The 16,899-nt window shown below is 37.5% G+C and overlaps 1 protein-coding gene across 3 annotated transcripts in view; it reads left to right on the forward strand.

Annotated features, from left to right (window-relative positions):
- Nucleotides 1–16,899, forward strand: part of EFR3A (EFR3 homolog A) — an 84,387-nt gene that overhangs the window by 62,778 nt on the left and 4,710 nt on the right. For all 3 annotated transcript variants that reach the window (XM_065629134.1, XM_065629136.1, XM_065629135.1), the window contains 7 exons: nucleotides 289–364; nucleotides 2,993–3,154; nucleotides 4,344–4,475; nucleotides 4,989–5,056; nucleotides 6,228–6,355; nucleotides 12,126–12,214; nucleotides 15,772–15,820. In XM_065629134.1, coding sequence (XP_065485206.1) covers nucleotides 289–364; nucleotides 2,993–3,154; nucleotides 4,344–4,475; nucleotides 4,989–5,056; nucleotides 6,228–6,355; nucleotides 12,126–12,214; nucleotides 15,772–15,820 — 704 coding nt within the window. The remainder of the gene's footprint in view (nucleotides 1–288; nucleotides 365–2,992; nucleotides 3,155–4,343; nucleotides 4,476–4,988; nucleotides 5,057–6,227; nucleotides 6,356–12,125; nucleotides 12,215–15,771; nucleotides 15,821–16,899) is intronic.

Below are 16,899 nucleotides of genomic sequence, written 5' to 3' on the forward strand. Positions count from 1 at the left end.
TTTTACAGGTAAACCTCAGTGCATGATACCTTAAATAACCATGCCAAGTATCTGCTAGATCAACTGTGTAAGACACAATATGGTATTTTAAATAGAGAAAAAAATACGTGGCTGTCATAATTCTGCTTATGGTTCTTCCTCTTCGACTGAAATTTGAATATCGTTGTTAAACATGGATATAATTAAAATGGAAATTGCTTCAGGATTTGTTTGAATAGTTCATATATTTCACATCCTCTTCCTTTTCAACTGCTTTTTGCTAAAATGACATTTTTGTTTGCTTTGTAGAATAATACCAGATGTTTCTGATCTGAAGATAAAACGAGACAAAATTTCAAGGCAAGACGTGAGCTTCATGAAAAAGGTAATAGAATGAAACAGCTAACTTTTCTATTTAGAGAGAAGATAAAGTAAGTGAACCAGTTGCTTTGTTTTTCTTCTACAACTGTGTTTTTGCAACAAGTTGCAAAGATCACTATCAAATGACTTGATTTCAGGTAACATTGACTTCAGCGCTCTAGGTATTCAAGAGATGGTTCCATGGAATAAAATTTTCATTTATATCTTCAGGGAAAACCCCCATGATTCTGAAAAGACCTACTTAGAGTTAGATGCCTATGCAGCACTTCATTTATGATCAGTAGTAGTTTTTCATTTGTATGGCTTCTCTGTTGTTGTATTTGCAGATAATCTTTTATTTAAGAATCTTTTTTTAAAAGTCTTGGTACAGGAACTTGTGTCTTATGTCTTAAGTAAAGATGCCAAGGAAAGTTAACGTTGAATTAAAAACGAACCTTCTTACAAGGTTGTTTTTACAGGACATTGTGTTCTTTGGCTTCTGAGTATGTTTTGTTTTAAAGAAAGTGAGATTTTTATTTTTTAGATAGTGCTTATGTGGGGTGAAATTACTTCTTTATAATGAAGACCTTATTTTCTATGTGGAAAAAAATGCACGTAGTTATTAGTATGTTCTGTTATTCCTGACTATAGTTAAACTGTGTACGTATGTTTGTAAAAAAAATTAGTGAGGTCAGCTCAAGCAGGCTTTAGAACATTTATCACTGTTATCTGCCTGAAAAAATATATTCATTTCTCACAGCTATTCCATGCTGTTTTGTTTTCTTTTAGCTGTGAAATAAAAAAATTAGTGTCTTCAGGGTGTTGACTTCAATTAATATTATAATTATAAAAATCAGAAGAATTGCAGTTTAACTTGTCCAGAGGCAAAAATACTACATATACTATACTATGCAAAATAGAGTTGTGCAAGTTTCAAGTAACATTGCAAGATACATGTTCTTGCTAAGTTGGTAGAGTTTCTATTCCTTGCCGTATATTTATACCTGTTTTGGTTAATACTGGAATAACACAAATGTAAAGAATACTCCCAACTTTGGCAATTATTAGTAATGTATCTTTGTAAAAACTGAATTAAATTTTAATCAATTTAATATCCAAACTACTTTAAATCTTAGGTAAGTTGTATTTACTGATTTTGCTAGATTAAAATTTTTATTGTCAAACTAAATATTTGAATTGTTAACAGCCTCCTCTGAAAAAGAGGGCAGGAGAGGAAAAGAGACTCTTCTCAGGCCCAGAAGAGATTACAGACTCTTCTAAAAAGATGTATTAACTCTGTGTAATGAAGTAATTCGATAATTATCTGTGATACTGTTTCAGGTGCGTATCATAAACCTAATGTTACTCACCTAGAGCAGATGTCTATGTTGGCAGCCTTGCTCCTCATGGATTTCTTGCGTTGTCAAAGGAGAGGGGGGAAGGACCTCCAGAATTCCATTAAGGTCTGAATGACCGTCACGGCTTGGTTGATGTTAGATGGGGATCCTAAGGCAATTGTGTATCTCAGTCTACCTTCTCAAAGCCAGGAGGTTTATTTCTGTCAATTCTTTAAAGGGAAATGAACTTGCATTTCACAGTCTTCTAGAAAGATACTATGTGTTGTGAAAATTCGCATAATAATTTATTTTCATATCTAGGTGCAATTCTTTATCAGTGGGATGAATAATTTCATTACTTTTCCAAATATACTGTTTCTTTAAACAGCTAACCCTTACTGTGCTTATTTCATAGAAGCTTCTATGCTTTGCTAATAGCTCTGTATCCATCTTTTCTAAATATATATTTGAACAACTATATCTTTGATTTTAGAAGTAATAAGATGACCTTATAAGGTCTAATAAGAAGCAGCATCTTCATTATTTCTTAAGTAAATACGTCCTGCTTGAAAAACAGATGTTAAAAATGAGTTTTCTTTCTCCTTTTAAGGCTGAACTAATACGTCCAGAGATAAAGCATCAATCCTTATATCTTGAAAATTAACTGTGTCAACTGATACAGACCTGTATCCTCTGCAGATTAAGAATGGTGGGGTGCACTGAGTCATACATTTCACACAAAACCTGCTTCCTGATGCACCTTTCTGTGTTTTCATTTTTTTGTGTTGAAATAATAGAATTTTTTTCCTCAATTCACTTTTTAAGACTTGCTTAACAAACACATTTGATGTCATCTCAAGCAGTACCCTTGAAGCTCCTCAGTTACTTGAACGTTCTTGAGAATGTTTCAAGATCCACTTTTTGTTCTCTCCTTTTCGTAAACGGACAGTTTTCTTTCTGAGTATTTCAACAGCAAACAGATGCCAGTGTCTGATACATGGTGCAGTTTTTATATGCAGTTCTCTGTATCGTCTTCCCCATGTGTACATTTCTACATAAAATGGGACAGTACTGTCTTTATACAGAAGTTGCTATTACAGTAGTTCACTAGTGGTCTTCTTGATTAACCGTGGACTTGTTTGTATGTGTATACATGTATATAATTTTTTTTTTTTTTTTAATTCTCTAAAATGATCTAACATCAAAGTTGACTCTGCTTGGAGTAGGGAGTTAGACTAGAGAACCTTTAAATATCCTTTCTAACCTAAATTATTCTGTGGTTCTAATACTCATTTTACTTCTTTTGTCTTTTATAGCATGGTCAGCAGTTGTACAGACACATCTACTTAGGCTGTAAAGAAGAAGACAATGTCCAAAAAAACTTTGAACTGCTGTTTACATCTCTAGCTCTGATCACAATTGAACTAGCTAATGAAGAAGTGGTTATTGACCTCATTCGATTAGCTATCGCTTTGCAGGTATGAGTCTGAATTGGTGTTGAGTTCATTGATTGACAATTTATATTTGTTACTGGAGAAGTGGGTAACTTTTTCTATTTCCATATCGATCGTAAAATGGGAAATCGCACCATTCAGTCCTAATTGGATTGATCCATTAAGGAGTGCACTTTATACATAACACTTATTAATAAGGAAGCTTCAGCTAATCAGATTTGTTACAAACTTCTACAGCATTTTCTCTTCAGGAAATATGCACATGTGAAAATTTGTTGAAATACTCCCTAGAATCACTGATATATTCATTATCAGATTGACAAGGTGATTTTATAATCTGTAATCTTGCATTAGTGTTCCATATAAAATGTATGGACTGTTGGTTGGAAATATTTTTCAAAATAAGCTAATTAATCTTATCTTAGAGTAAAATTCTATCAGTGTGTTGACAAGCTTTATACTTTAACATTTCCTTTACAGGATCAAACATTATTCATACTTATATACAGTCCTCAGTGAAACTATGTAACTTAGTAGGTTTATTTGTGTTGAAATTTAAGCATTCAAAAAAACAGTGCTTGCATGGGCCATGGAAATTTGATGAAATTGCATCCTGTATTCCCAGTTCACTCTCTGTCATTAGCCTTATTCCCTAATGTGGACCTGCATTATGAAACCTCTGAAATGCAGAGCGCAATCTTAATTTTAAAATATGTCACTGAACCAAATCCTTACTTGATAAAAATGTCATGTGTTTTATTAGAACAAAAATAATACAATCTAAATAAACATAGAAATGCTAATAAGCATTAAATAATTTTCTTTATGGTACTGTATCTGTGATTCACAAGAGCGATTTTAATTATTAAAATACTTTCTTCCTAAAAAAAAGTTGTGATGAGCAGGTGGTAAGGACAAGAGACTGCCAGTCATTAACCTGTACTCTCTTTCTGAGAAACAGAAGTTTGAGTTCAGTAGATTTATTTCTCTTCGTAGGGGTTGAATCCTCCAAGCTCTCTAACTTCAGATCAGTATATACCTGATACAGGGGTGAGCTAAAAGACTGAGATTTTAAGATGAGAGGTATTAAATTCTAAGTAATACCAGATAGTTGTCATATGTCAGCTAGTGTTACTAATAATAATTTTGACTTCCATATATTCAGAACAGCCTATTAACTTTGGAGAGTATAATGCTGTCCTTTGTATTTCAGGACCTTGCCATCATCAACGAGGATAATCTGCCGATGTTTAATCGTTGTGGTGTCATGGCATTGGTTGCAGCATATCTAAACTTTCTGAGTCAGATGATTGCAGTTCCTGCCTTTTGTCAGCATGTCAGCAAGGTAACATGTGACTAAGTTATTTAAGTCCTTTAGAACAATACACATTCGACTGTAAAATGGGTAAATAACTTCTGTCAAATAATTGCTTGTGATGTTGATCTCCTATATTTTTGTCCACCCACATTGCTCTTTGTCTTCAGTCTCTGATGGCATTACTTGCTGACTCCTAAAATTATATACAGAATGTTCTTCTCTCAAGGCATAGCATTTTTATTTTGTTTATAGGACCATATATAATGGGCTAAATCCCCATCTGGTAGAAGACTTTACAACCTCACTGGCCTTAGTGAAACAGTACTGACATGCACGAGCCCATAAGAACCAGATTTTTAGTCTAAAGGATGAGTGCCACAATCTCTTTCTGTGGTTAAAAGAAATTCTAAAGGTGTCATTTGTGCTGAGGTAGCAGTTATTGAAGGACTGGTAATCTGGTACAGTAGAACCTCTTTAAGCAACTTAGTCATTGGAGAAAATAGCTGTGGGACTACTCCATTTGTCTTGGTTGTTTTTCAGGTCATTGAAACTCGAAGTCTAGAAGCATCTTATTTTCTGCCAGAAACAATTTTCAAAGACAAATGCAAGTAAGTAGGTGTAGAATGTGAATTAATGAACAGTGAAGTACTTATTTTACTATTAAAAATCACATTGAAATATGTTGCATATGGGAAAAATAATTCAGCCTTTAATAGTGTACTGGATAGGCAGAACACCACGAAGCTTTGTGTATATGCAAAAAATCTGTTTTTCAGACTCTTTTTATTGTAATCCAAGGGACTTACATCAAGCATCGTATTGTGCAGATGTAAGTGCTACCACAGCAAAATGCATTTTCACTGAATCACAGAATGGATGAGACTGGAAGGAACCTCTAGAGTCCACCTGGTACAACCACCCTGCTCAAGCTGGATCACTTAGAGCAAGGCTGTCCAGGACCATATCCAGATGGCTTTGGAATATCTCCAGGGATGGAGACTCCAGAACCAACCTGGGCAGCCTGTGTCAGTGCTCGGTCACCCTCACAGTAAAAAAGAGTTTCCTGATGTTCAGACAGAACCTCCTGCGTTTCAGTTTGCGCCCATTGCTTCTGGTTCTGTCACTGGGCACCACTGACAAGGGCCTGGGTCTGTTGTCTTTCCACCCTCCCACCCTTAAGGTAATTGTACACATTGATAATATCCCCCTTTTTTTCTCCGTATTGAACCATCCCAGCTCTCTTTGTCTTTCTTTGTTGGAGAGATGTTCCACTCCCTTAATCCACCCTAGTGGCCCTTTGTTGGACTCTCGGCCATAAGTCCGTGTCTCTCCTGTCCTGGTGAGCCCAGCGCTTGACGTAGTACTCCAGGTGTGGACCTACTAGTGCTGAGTAGAGGGGAAGGATCTCCTCCCTCCACCTGCTGGTCAGGGTACCATTAGCCTTCTTGCCACAAGGGCACACTGCTGGCAAATGGCAAATACTGTCACTTTGCAGTTTTTTGTATTTAACAGAGACCATATCTCTCAAGGTGTAGCAGAACAGGTGAGAAACATATTTCAGATAACCAAGAAGTCTTAATGTAATTTAAAATATTGCAGAGGTACTCAATGAACTCATTTTGGGGTGTATATCCATTCCTGAAAAAAACTAAGCAAGTTTTATTTAATTGAATCATGACCATTGACCTTTTTTGGTTGCTTGCAGACATTGGGAAAATATTTTACTTAATGAGCAAATTTCTTTTGGTAGATAGTAACTTCAAATATGTATTTTGACAGTCTTCCAAAATCCTTAGAGAAGCATGAAAAAAATTTGTTTTTCCTGACAAACAAGATTGCAGAATCATTAGGAGGCAGTGGATACAGTGTGGAAAGATTGTCAGTTCCATATGTACCCCAGGTAACAGGTAAGTGATGATTAGCGGCAAAACTACTAAGAACCAGTTATTAAGAAAGTTTTTTTTAATGTGTTGTGTACCAATGAAATGTAGTGTTACTACTTGGCAATAAAATTTAATCATTGTATAATTTTGTTTTCTCAAGATGGTTTTTTGGGTTTTGTTTTGTTTTCATATTAGCTACAGTATTATTACTAAGGAGTTTCATCTTTGTGTCCTTTCAAGATTTATTTTTTCACTTACATTAAGGAGGTGAGGCAGAAAAATCTCGAACCCACTTCAACTCTTTTTAATTAAGTCTTTGCTTTCAAAAGAATACCTAAGAAGATAGTAGTGATTATTAGTGTTTTTCTCTGTTAGTTTGAGTTAGCAGGTGAGGAAGGATTCTACAAGTCAGCATACTTTATCCTTTTTATATATTCACTCGATGAAATATATGAAATATAAATATCCTGTTGCCACGTGGTCTTGTGCTGAGTTGTGTTATTTGCCTTAGTCAAATTTTCTATGAGCAGATGTTAATTTAATCAAGAATGTTATGTTTTCAGGTATTAGCTACCTATGCTAGCTTAGTGTCAGGTAACACAATGAACATATTCTTGAGGAAGATTTGTGGGAGTTTCTGCTACCCAGGATGCATGAATAATAGTGTGTGAATGTCTAGCTTAGTATGCAACATGCTGTATTTTCTGCTTTGAATATATTTTCAACAGCCAATTGAACAACTTACTGAAAAAAAATGTTTTGAAGCATTTGTTTTACTAACCATCCATGTTTTGTGGCTGTACATAGCTGGTTATTATTATAATAGACTATGGGACATCCCAGTCTGAAGCATGGCTTTTTTGAGAAATAAAAGTCCCTAGCAGGAAAATGTGATTCCTGTGTTTTTTTAGCTCACACATAGAATGAAACATAATATATATGGAGAGTGAATGCCAGATCTGTCACATTTGCAATACGATTCGGAGACATCACTGCCTGCTCTTGAATAACTCTGGGAGGGTATGAGTTCTCCAGAACAGAGATGTGGTTTTGTCCCATGTACTTGCAGGCAAGCTAGTGAGATATTCAGAGACACAGCAGCAATGTCTGGGTTTTCTGCTGCTGGTTGTTGTCTTCTAAAAAGGAAAATGTTGCTATACTTGACAGACTATTTCTTCTGGCATCCAAAAAAATAGTTAACATATTTTAGCATTGTCAGAAGAGGTAGGTAGCAAGCAAGGAAGTGTTATGTTTTCAGTTTTCACTGTCTTTGAGTGAATGAATGAGAATGGAATGAAAAAGTTGGAAATGTATGTTAGAACATGAGTTGTATTTGTACCCAGATGACCTTGCTGGGGTTTTCTTGGGTACTGTCATAAAAACGCATTCCTACACAGGAAGATATGCAAGTTCTGACAGGGTTAAGCAGGTTTACCAGCAGGTATGTGATTAACTGCCTCTTCAGGTGATGAGAAATGGCCGAATTTGATGTTAAACCTTAGAGTATATGAATCAGATGGGTGAGGTTTCTTTTGTGTTGTAGTCTTTTGCAAAGAACAGTAACCAAAACTGATTTCATGTCTGTTATCATGTCTGATTAGGAACATTAATCTCTGATCTGTGAGATGCTGGGCTTCCAAAGTTTTTATTTAAATCAGGACCAAAGTGAATATTTTGGAATTCTAAAACTTTTAATTTTGACTTAAATGTTTAATTCCTACTATTACTGAATTTCTATCATAATGCTATAGCTTTTCAAAATATAACAATAATTTTAGTAAAAGATGGATCTGGATTTTTTTAATATTGCTGTGAAAGTTATGGTTAAACCCAAAAAGCCAGATTTTAGCCTACTTATTTCTAGTATTTCTGAACATTAATGATGTAATGCTTAACAATGACTCAGACATAAAGTCATCATACTGCCTCTGTTTCGGTTTTTGGTACTACTTATCAGTTTGAAAGTCATTCATATTTGCAACTTTTTGTATCCTATTCTCTTCCTTATTTGGGGTAGGAGAGGGGCTGATAATTTAAATGTACATGTAGTCATTTTTTTGTCTATACACGTGTATATGTTTTTGATGTAACTCTATTTCCATCAGGCAAAAAACTTCATAAATACAGACACAAGTCAAAAGGTAAAAATGAGTTGTAGATGAGCCTGCTCCCCCGCTAGCTGTGGTGTGCGTATAGGATGCGTGCAGTCAAAAACAAATTCACTTTTAGAAGGCCTTTAGACCTCTAGGCCAGAAATTGTGTTGTACTTAGTGTTTCCTTCTGCTTTTTTTTGTTTAGTTCCTTGATATACCTGTAGCAATGTTAGCAGCAAGGTTTGCCTGTGTGCTTACTCTTGATTTGAAGCTCTACAATATGGTAGCTTCCTGGTTTATTTTCCAGAGCGGGTAGTAGGGCTGTGGGTATCACTTTTGTCATGGTACTGACTTGCTGTCGTGGTTTAACCTGAGCTAGCAATATAACCACGATAGCTGCTCATTCACCGCTTCCCCCACCCCCTCCAACAGGGGAGAGAATCAAATGGGAAGGGAGAAACTTAGGTCGAGGTAAACATAGTTTAATAAAATAAAAAAATACTAATATACTACTAGTAAATATATATATAAAATAGAAATAAAAGATACTCAAGGCAATTCCTCACGAACACACTGAGGAGCCAGTCCTAGGAAACAGCACCTGGTCCCAAAGACGATCCCAGAGAGAGACAAAAGGGAGGAAAAAAGGCAGAAAGGCTCAGAGGCCTATGCAAAACAGCAAAAAGCCAAACTAAACGTCCCACACCAAAAACTGCCCCGGCTGTGCCCCAGAGAGAGAGTGAGGAGAAGAGCGGAAGAGCCAGAGAGATTGGAAGAGTCAAACCGAAAGGTCCCAAATCCCCACTCTCCTTAAATAATTAGCATGATGCTAATGGGATGGAATACTCGTATTGGTCAGTCTGGATGTCAGTCAAGCTCTGCCCCATCCATGCCCTGCTTCCTCGATGCCTCACACCTGTGGGCAGAGCATTCAGACTGTCCTTGGCTCTCAGACCAGAGCAATTAAAAACATTCACTCTATTCTGGGGTGTTATCTGCTTGTTCTCAAGCTAAGTCCAAATAATGAGCATACTAGCTATGAAAAAGAATGGTTTCTAACTACATGAAGAAAATTAACCTATTTTCAGTCAAACCCGCACACTTGCTCTTTGAGTGAAATTACAAGGACTTGGTAGAAAGTTGGAAGAAGCTCATGGTTGTTCACAGAATGATGATTCAGTCTCACTCACTGGCTGTTCAGGATAAAGCTGCATTAGTGGGACATATATATGTGCGTACATTCTGTGTGCATCCCACCAGCAGCTGGACTTGGACACCGTCTACCCACCAGCTGGCTCTGCTTCCCAGTCTCCCCAGTCACTGCCACCTGGGCATATGAGTCCCCAAGGCCCACAGTCCCAGTCCAGCTGCTGGTAAATGGATCTCAGTCAATCCCCCAAGCTCCAGGGTCTTTCTGACAGTTGGCCTGGTTCTCCTGGTCCCTCCAGGTTCCTTTCCCTCAGACACACAAAGCCAGACTCACACAGACACCCTCTGCTCCCAAACCACTTGACCTGCTTGCCAGCCGGTCCAGCTGGATATTCCCTGGTGATCACGCAGCGATGCCGTGCGCCTCCACTCGCTCCAGACACACGAGCCTTCTGCCCTGGGCTCTGACTGCAGCTGCTGCGCTCAGTTCCCGCTGCACACACCTATGCAAATAATCGAGTCTCTCACCCAGAAAAAGAGAGATGGGATTTCATCAGGAAACAGGACAGGCTGCACTGATGAGCCTCGGGACATGGCCAGATGCACATATTGATCAGCAACCTGTTTACGTGGGACTGATGCCTTTAGCCCCTTATGCCTTGCTCCTCCCCGAACCATCTCAATCCTCCTTTCCCCCACCCTCGGTTCCTCCCCTAAACATCCCATAGTAAGCCTTGTGCAATCCCAAAATGCTCTTTCCCTGCATCCCACCAGCGAGGTGACCCAGAGAGCTGCTCCCATTGCTCCATGGGGTGGGCGCCACTCCCAGACCATGGGGCCAAGAGTTTTGGAACAGCCCTGATGTAGGGCCTGGGGCAGTGGGTATTGGGGCTCCACCACTGCCCTGGTGCCTCTGGGCTCCTTTGTGTGTGTGGAGACAAGCTTTATATTGTATAACAGAAAAAATTGCAATTTTCATTATTTTTTACCCACTCAATATGTTGACATTAGAGAAGAATGGGCATTTTTATTAGGCGAGTATAATGAGGCATCCATTATAAAAATGAATTCTATCCAAAGTAGTCCCAAAAATGTATCTCCTGGTGTTTGCACGTCAATTATAGAGAGAGCAGCAAGATGGCAGCAAAGATGTAGTTTTGTCTTGTGTTTACCCTTGAGGACTAAGATGCTTTCCTCAGACTCTGTATGTATTGCGTTGTGTACCAACGAGCCATCAGGGATTAAAAATTAAGCAAATCCTTCAAAATGCCACTTCAAATGCTCAGGGACTCTCAGAACCTGGCAAAGATAGCCCAAATTCAGGTGTTTTTCACTAATCTTGTTCTTTCCCTGCCTCTTGATCTTAAGATGCCGTTTCATTTGTATGACTTCTGAAAGTTATTTCTTGATTTTTAAAAGCTGAATTTGTTCAGCTCTGCTGGAATGAATTCTGTTTGTTCATGCTCAATATTTGCACTGCAAAAGCGCTTTGCTGGAAGTGGTTTAAACAAAGGTTGCAGAAGAACCAGCATAAATAACCTCATGGTAAAGGACTTTTACAGTCCTTATCTTAGTATCAAGTGCCTGTATGTGCTTCTGACTATGCAGTGCAAGTCAGCAAATAGTAATGGCCAGGTACAAATGGCTTGATCTTGGCTAAAGTCTAAAATGTGACATCACAAATCATGGTTTTGTAAATGAGATAACGAGAAAGTCACTCAAGTCTCCATTTGTCCAAGAATCCTCATGACACACCTGTAGAAGTATTTTTACTCTTTTGTTTTAATCTTACATTAATATATTAAATGTCAAAAATGAGAAAGGATTATTGGTGTATTGTCTCAGGGATGCAGTCAGAAAAGGAAGATCCATCAGCTGCATGGATCATTTGATCATAATCTGCTTGTGCGTTAATGAAATTGCTCTGCGCCTTTTCGTATCGCCACAGTTAGTCTTATTATGACAACTTCTTAGGCCAGCCAGACTTGCTAAAATGTTTGTAGGAAGTTAGAAATTGAAAGCATTTTTTTCATCAAATAGATTTTTAGACTCACTGAATATGGTGCTTGTAGCAACAAGGATAAAGAAGGGTTGTTGTTCATTTCCATTCAGAAATCTTTTTTTCTTCTGTCAGTCTTCCATGGAGCCCTTTTCTGCTTCAGAGTACTTTCAGATTAAGACCTTAATCTTTGAATTTCACAACCAAAAAAAAAAAGTTTAGGCTTTTTTAAATTACTCTGCAGCAATATATCATAACGTGCTATGTTATTTAATATGTGTTTGTATAAGATCTCTTCTCGTTCTTTTCAGTTCTGGGCATTCAAGGGGAAATTGGCAAGATCTGGGATGAGAGGGGGAAGGGACAATAAAAATGTTGTTTTCCTTCATATTTAATAATTTAGAGCAGTAACCGATCATTTTTCACAAGAATCCAAATGATAAAGTAGATTATCTTGAGTTGCATAGACATATAGAAACAAATGTGCATCTGATGTCTAGAAATGCGATTGATCATGTTTCAAGTGTTGTACAAAAAGTTGTTTTTCTTCTAGATGAGGACAGACTCTCCAGAAGGAAGAGCATTGTGGACACGGTATCTATTCAGGTGGATATTCTGCCTGGCAACAACACAGAAGATAAGGTATGAAAATCACAGGATGTTTTAAAGCAGCATCCTCAGAGAGGGGAATGCAAAGAAGTTTTCCCAGGCAGTCTAATATCTAATTGATCTAGCAATGTTAAGTTCTTTGGGGTTTTGATTTTTTTTAACTCCTATATTTGTAGAAATGTGTTGCCAAAGACACTGGTACTGATCTTGCTGTATAAAAATGTAAAATATTTTGTCACTCTTTTACAGATAGTACTGCAGAATATGGGGAAGCAATACATTTATATGCCAAACAAGTAATATTTTATGAATAAATATTCCAAAATATTTTCTTTGCATTTTGAGGGATCAAATAAATTCCTGCATCTGTATCTCTGCATCATTTCAAGTCTGAGAGTCTCGTTCATCAGTATGGGGCTGAGACATAAGAGTCTGGTGGGAGACCTGCAGTCTTTGAGAGGGGCAGGTATAGACTAGACAGGCCACTTACACTGAGAGTTTAACACACAGTGAGTGTGTGTTGAAAGAGCCAGGAAGGGTAAGGTAGCAACAAAAAGTTCATGTGTGGGGCACAGGATCTGAGGCTAATTATCCCTCAGTAAGACTGCACTGTAATTAAAATTATCGCACATCTTTTGACACTTCATCTGAGGTATTTCTTAAAATCAATTTCCATTTCTACTGAACCTTTTTCAAGGTTCTGCTGAATTTTATTAGTTGGATTTCTGCAGGCTGTGATGGGGATTAGCTGTTGAAACTGAGGTGTTTGTTCCTGTAAGTAAATCCTACCTTTAGCAGCTTAAAGCACAAGCCAGCTGGGGACATGGAACAGAATGTGTGGACAGAGTCAAGCTGAATTTTAGTTAAAAACGGAATATTAAACTATGGCAAAGGAGCAAGCCTCAATTAAAAATTTACTGACCGAACTGATTTATGTTTTGCATCATTATTATTATTATTCAATTCTGCTTTGTGCTGATGATACTGCAGACGATATTCTGTGTTCACTTCTTGGTATTGTGCTTTAGCAGGAATGCAGATAAACTAGATAAAACTTGAGGGGAAAGAAAAAAAAAGCGTTTGAAAAATAAGCCAGCTTATCACAATCTTTAGCTTTCTGAAGAAAGTAAATGCTTCCAATAGGAATGTGGGTGTTTACCATTAGTATCCTTTAATTTAATGTATTGTATGTGATAATATGTGATTGAACATCTCTCTTGAAAGTAGAGTTGGGAGAAGTTCCCATTTCAGATTTCAAATGATTCCACTGATGTTATGTTAAGCATAGATGTATAGACATTTTTTGAGCAGGACGTAGCAGTTGTAGATAGATCAAAATCTTCATATGGGTTCTCAGTTTAATGTAGTGCAGTGTCTTGGATAATGAATTCCTGTTTGTCTCTCTTAAAAACAATAACTTCACTAATGAGAAACACATGAAACAAAGTATTCCTCCATTATGTGCTTTACAATGTTTGGTTTCCTTTTCACATTGCACACAATGCAATGCACCTTGATACATAAATCATGAACATCTGAAAAACTTCCATAGAGTCATAGAATAATTTTGGTTGGAAAAGACACTTCAGATCATCAAGTCCAACCATTATCCCAACACTGCCAAGCCCATCACTAAACCATGACCTTAAGCACTACATCTACTTGTCTTTTCAACACCTCCAGGGATGGTAACTTCACCACCTCCCTGGCAGCCTGTTCCTTCAGTAATGGTGTTCTGTAATTTTTGCTAATTTTTTTTGCCTCATAACATGTGGTCTTGGCCACTTGCAGCATAACATGATGCACTGAATGTAGTTGAAGAGAAGGAAAAAAGGAAAAAAAGTCCACAAGGATGTTAAGTCTGAGTCTCTTGCTATGTAGATTAGTAAGTACGACATAATCCATAACTTAGGACAATTCAATTGCAAGAAAAAAGAGCATAAGGCTTTATGATTGAGAGGACAAACAATTAATGGAAGTGTTAGGATTAATGAAGTATGGTATCATTTCTACACTGCCTGAGGTAGAAGAGTCTTTATCCATAAAATATCTAGTATTGTATATAATAGGAATGCAATTCTTTTGTCGGCACAATCAAAGTTTTTTGTTGTGGCAAAGCAGTTGGCGAATCCTGTTCAGGAAGGTGGTTTATTCCATAGTTATCTGCATTTATAAGACGAAAGCACTGGTAAAAGCAGCCAGTGCTTCTGTGATATGAATAACCAAACATAATGCTGGCTAATAGCAGCGACTGCTATGGTTGTTAATTAGAAGTCTGAAAGGCTGCCATAAACAAGTAATATTTACCAAATATGAATCCTAGGAAAGGTGGTTATTTTAAAACCTGAATATTCTTTATCTCTAGGCCTATCCACAAATATTTGACATAAAGGGAGTTGTGCTGTTCATTTGCTAACCTATATTCAGAGGTAGAGAATACGATGCTAATTTAGTAAAATCTGTCAGAAAGGTATCATTTACAGCTCCGTCTCCTGAAATAACACCGACGTTAAAAGGAAACAGCTACTTCTTCTGGCCTTTTGATTTACAGCAGGTCCAGTCAATGCATTAAAAAACTTAAATAATTCGAAGTCTTATGAATTGAGTGAAGTAACTTCTTGCTACCTTATAGATCTTTCATCTTAAGTCATATTAGACCATTCTAAACAACTAGTGTTTATAAGGAAAAATAAAAGTCCTGCCTGTTTAATTGTAGTTAGTTTTGAAGGGTTAAAATAAGGCAGTCCAGGCCAAGAAACTACGTTACATTTAGCTGAACACTGTTCTGCCATCTAAGCACTCTCCCCTAATATTACCACAGTGGTTTCACTGTAAATATACTTATTGATATAGAAACTCTATGTCTATAAAGAATTGAAACGCAAAGATCCATGAGCTGGAGCTCTTCAGAGGAATGTTCATGTGTCTTCAGTGATTTTGCAGCCTCAAGCAATTCCTAATGAAGTACATCTGCAGCAGCACGTGGATATTCATAGTGCTAAATGAACAAATTTTCTCAGTGCATCAGACATAGCTTGTTATGAAGAGCCCTTTAGCTCCCATGTTTATAATATAAGCACCAAATTATTTGGAGCTCATACTGGTATGAAGTCAGCTTAAAGCCAGAACCATTTCACACTCTCCACAACCATCTCGTATTTTAGTATCACATTGCTGGTAGCTCAACTAGTCTCAGGAAGCAGTTGTTATTATTCACAACAGCTGTTTACGAACCAGTACTGAGGCTTAACGGTGTAGAAACACCACAGCATATTCCTGACCCAAAGGAGTGTTCTGCCAAACTTCAAGTCCTTTTCCAAAGCGCTGTTGCCGTAGAGCATCTTGACCAGCATTTGAAAAGTTTTCCTTGATTTCATTTGATAAAAATTTCCTCACTAATTGGCAATGGCTTAAAAACATGAATTAGTGATCTGTTGGCTGTTACAGAAACTCCAGATAAAGCTATTAGAAACCGATAAGGCAGAAAAAGCTCTGCAGCCATTTCAGCCTCCTGTATTTATCACATTCCTTATTTTTCTTAGGAGCTTGTTATATGTGAGGTTTAAGGGGTTTTGTTTCTTTTTGTTTAGGTTGATAATACTGAAGAAATCACCTTTGAAGCTTTGAAGAAAGCAATTGGTAAGATTTATTACAATTGTGTTTATGCAGCATAGTTCTAGATTACTGTGGAATTGCTACAGAAAAAGGGGTTTCTAGAAGAACAATTAAAATATAACAATTGTTTCTCTTCAACTAGTAAATTTATTTAAAACTTCAGTTATTTCTAGATTTCTGAAATGGTATCTTGATAATTTTAGGGTGTTCATTTTCTGAAGCTAATGTGACTGAATGAAAAGCGTCTGGAAGTGCCTGTCATCTATTAAATTTGCCCTTACAGACCAAGCTATAAATAACATGTGAATTTCAAATTCCATTGAGTGTTTATTTATAAAGTAGCTTAAATATTTTTTATTTATTAGGATTTTCACATCTGGAATGCATTCAGAAAATAGATCGTGAACGTACATATTGTGGGTTTCAAAAACACTCAGGTTTTTTGTTACTATATTGATACACATCTATCTGATTTGTTTAAAAGAATGTTTTTCTGACAAGTGACCCACATACAACAACTCAGAATTATCCAGTTTCCTTATTTCATAGCATTTTAAGTAATTACTAATTAACACTGTTCAGTCCACCAAAATCCTGTCAAAAACATGGATTAGACATTGACATTTTAAACACTAGACACTGACATTTTAAATGGTAATCCAATCTGACAGTTTTACAAACCTGCCTAATAATTGAGGTATTTAAATTCATTCGATGCTGGAGAGTTCCAGCTGGTTGTACGTTCACTCAGCTTATGGGGGTTGAACTCGCTTTTCGCAAGTTCTAATAGAAAATCCTGCCCACCTGTCCACATGATACTGGGACAGAGAATTCCCCTCTCCCCCTCTCCCCCTCTCCCCCTCTCCCCCTCTCCCCCTCTCCCCCTCTCCCCCTCTCCCCCTCTCCCCCTCTCCCCCTCTCCCCCTCTCCCCCTCTCCCCCTCTCCCCCTCTCCCCCTCTCCCCCTCTCCCCCTCTCCCCCTCTCCCCCTCTCCCCCTCTCCCCCTCTCCCCCTCTCCCCCTCTCCCCCTCTCCAGCTGAACTTGTGTGTAGTGAGTGAGAAGCGCAGACTTTAGTCCAGATATTAAAAGGAAAGCCTAGGTG

This window comes from Caloenas nicobarica, chromosome 2, assembly GCF_036013445.1.
Source record: "Caloenas nicobarica isolate bCalNic1 chromosome 2, bCalNic1.hap1, whole genome shotgun sequence".
NCBI lineage: Eukaryota > Metazoa > Chordata > Aves > Columbiformes > Columbidae > Caloenas > Caloenas nicobarica.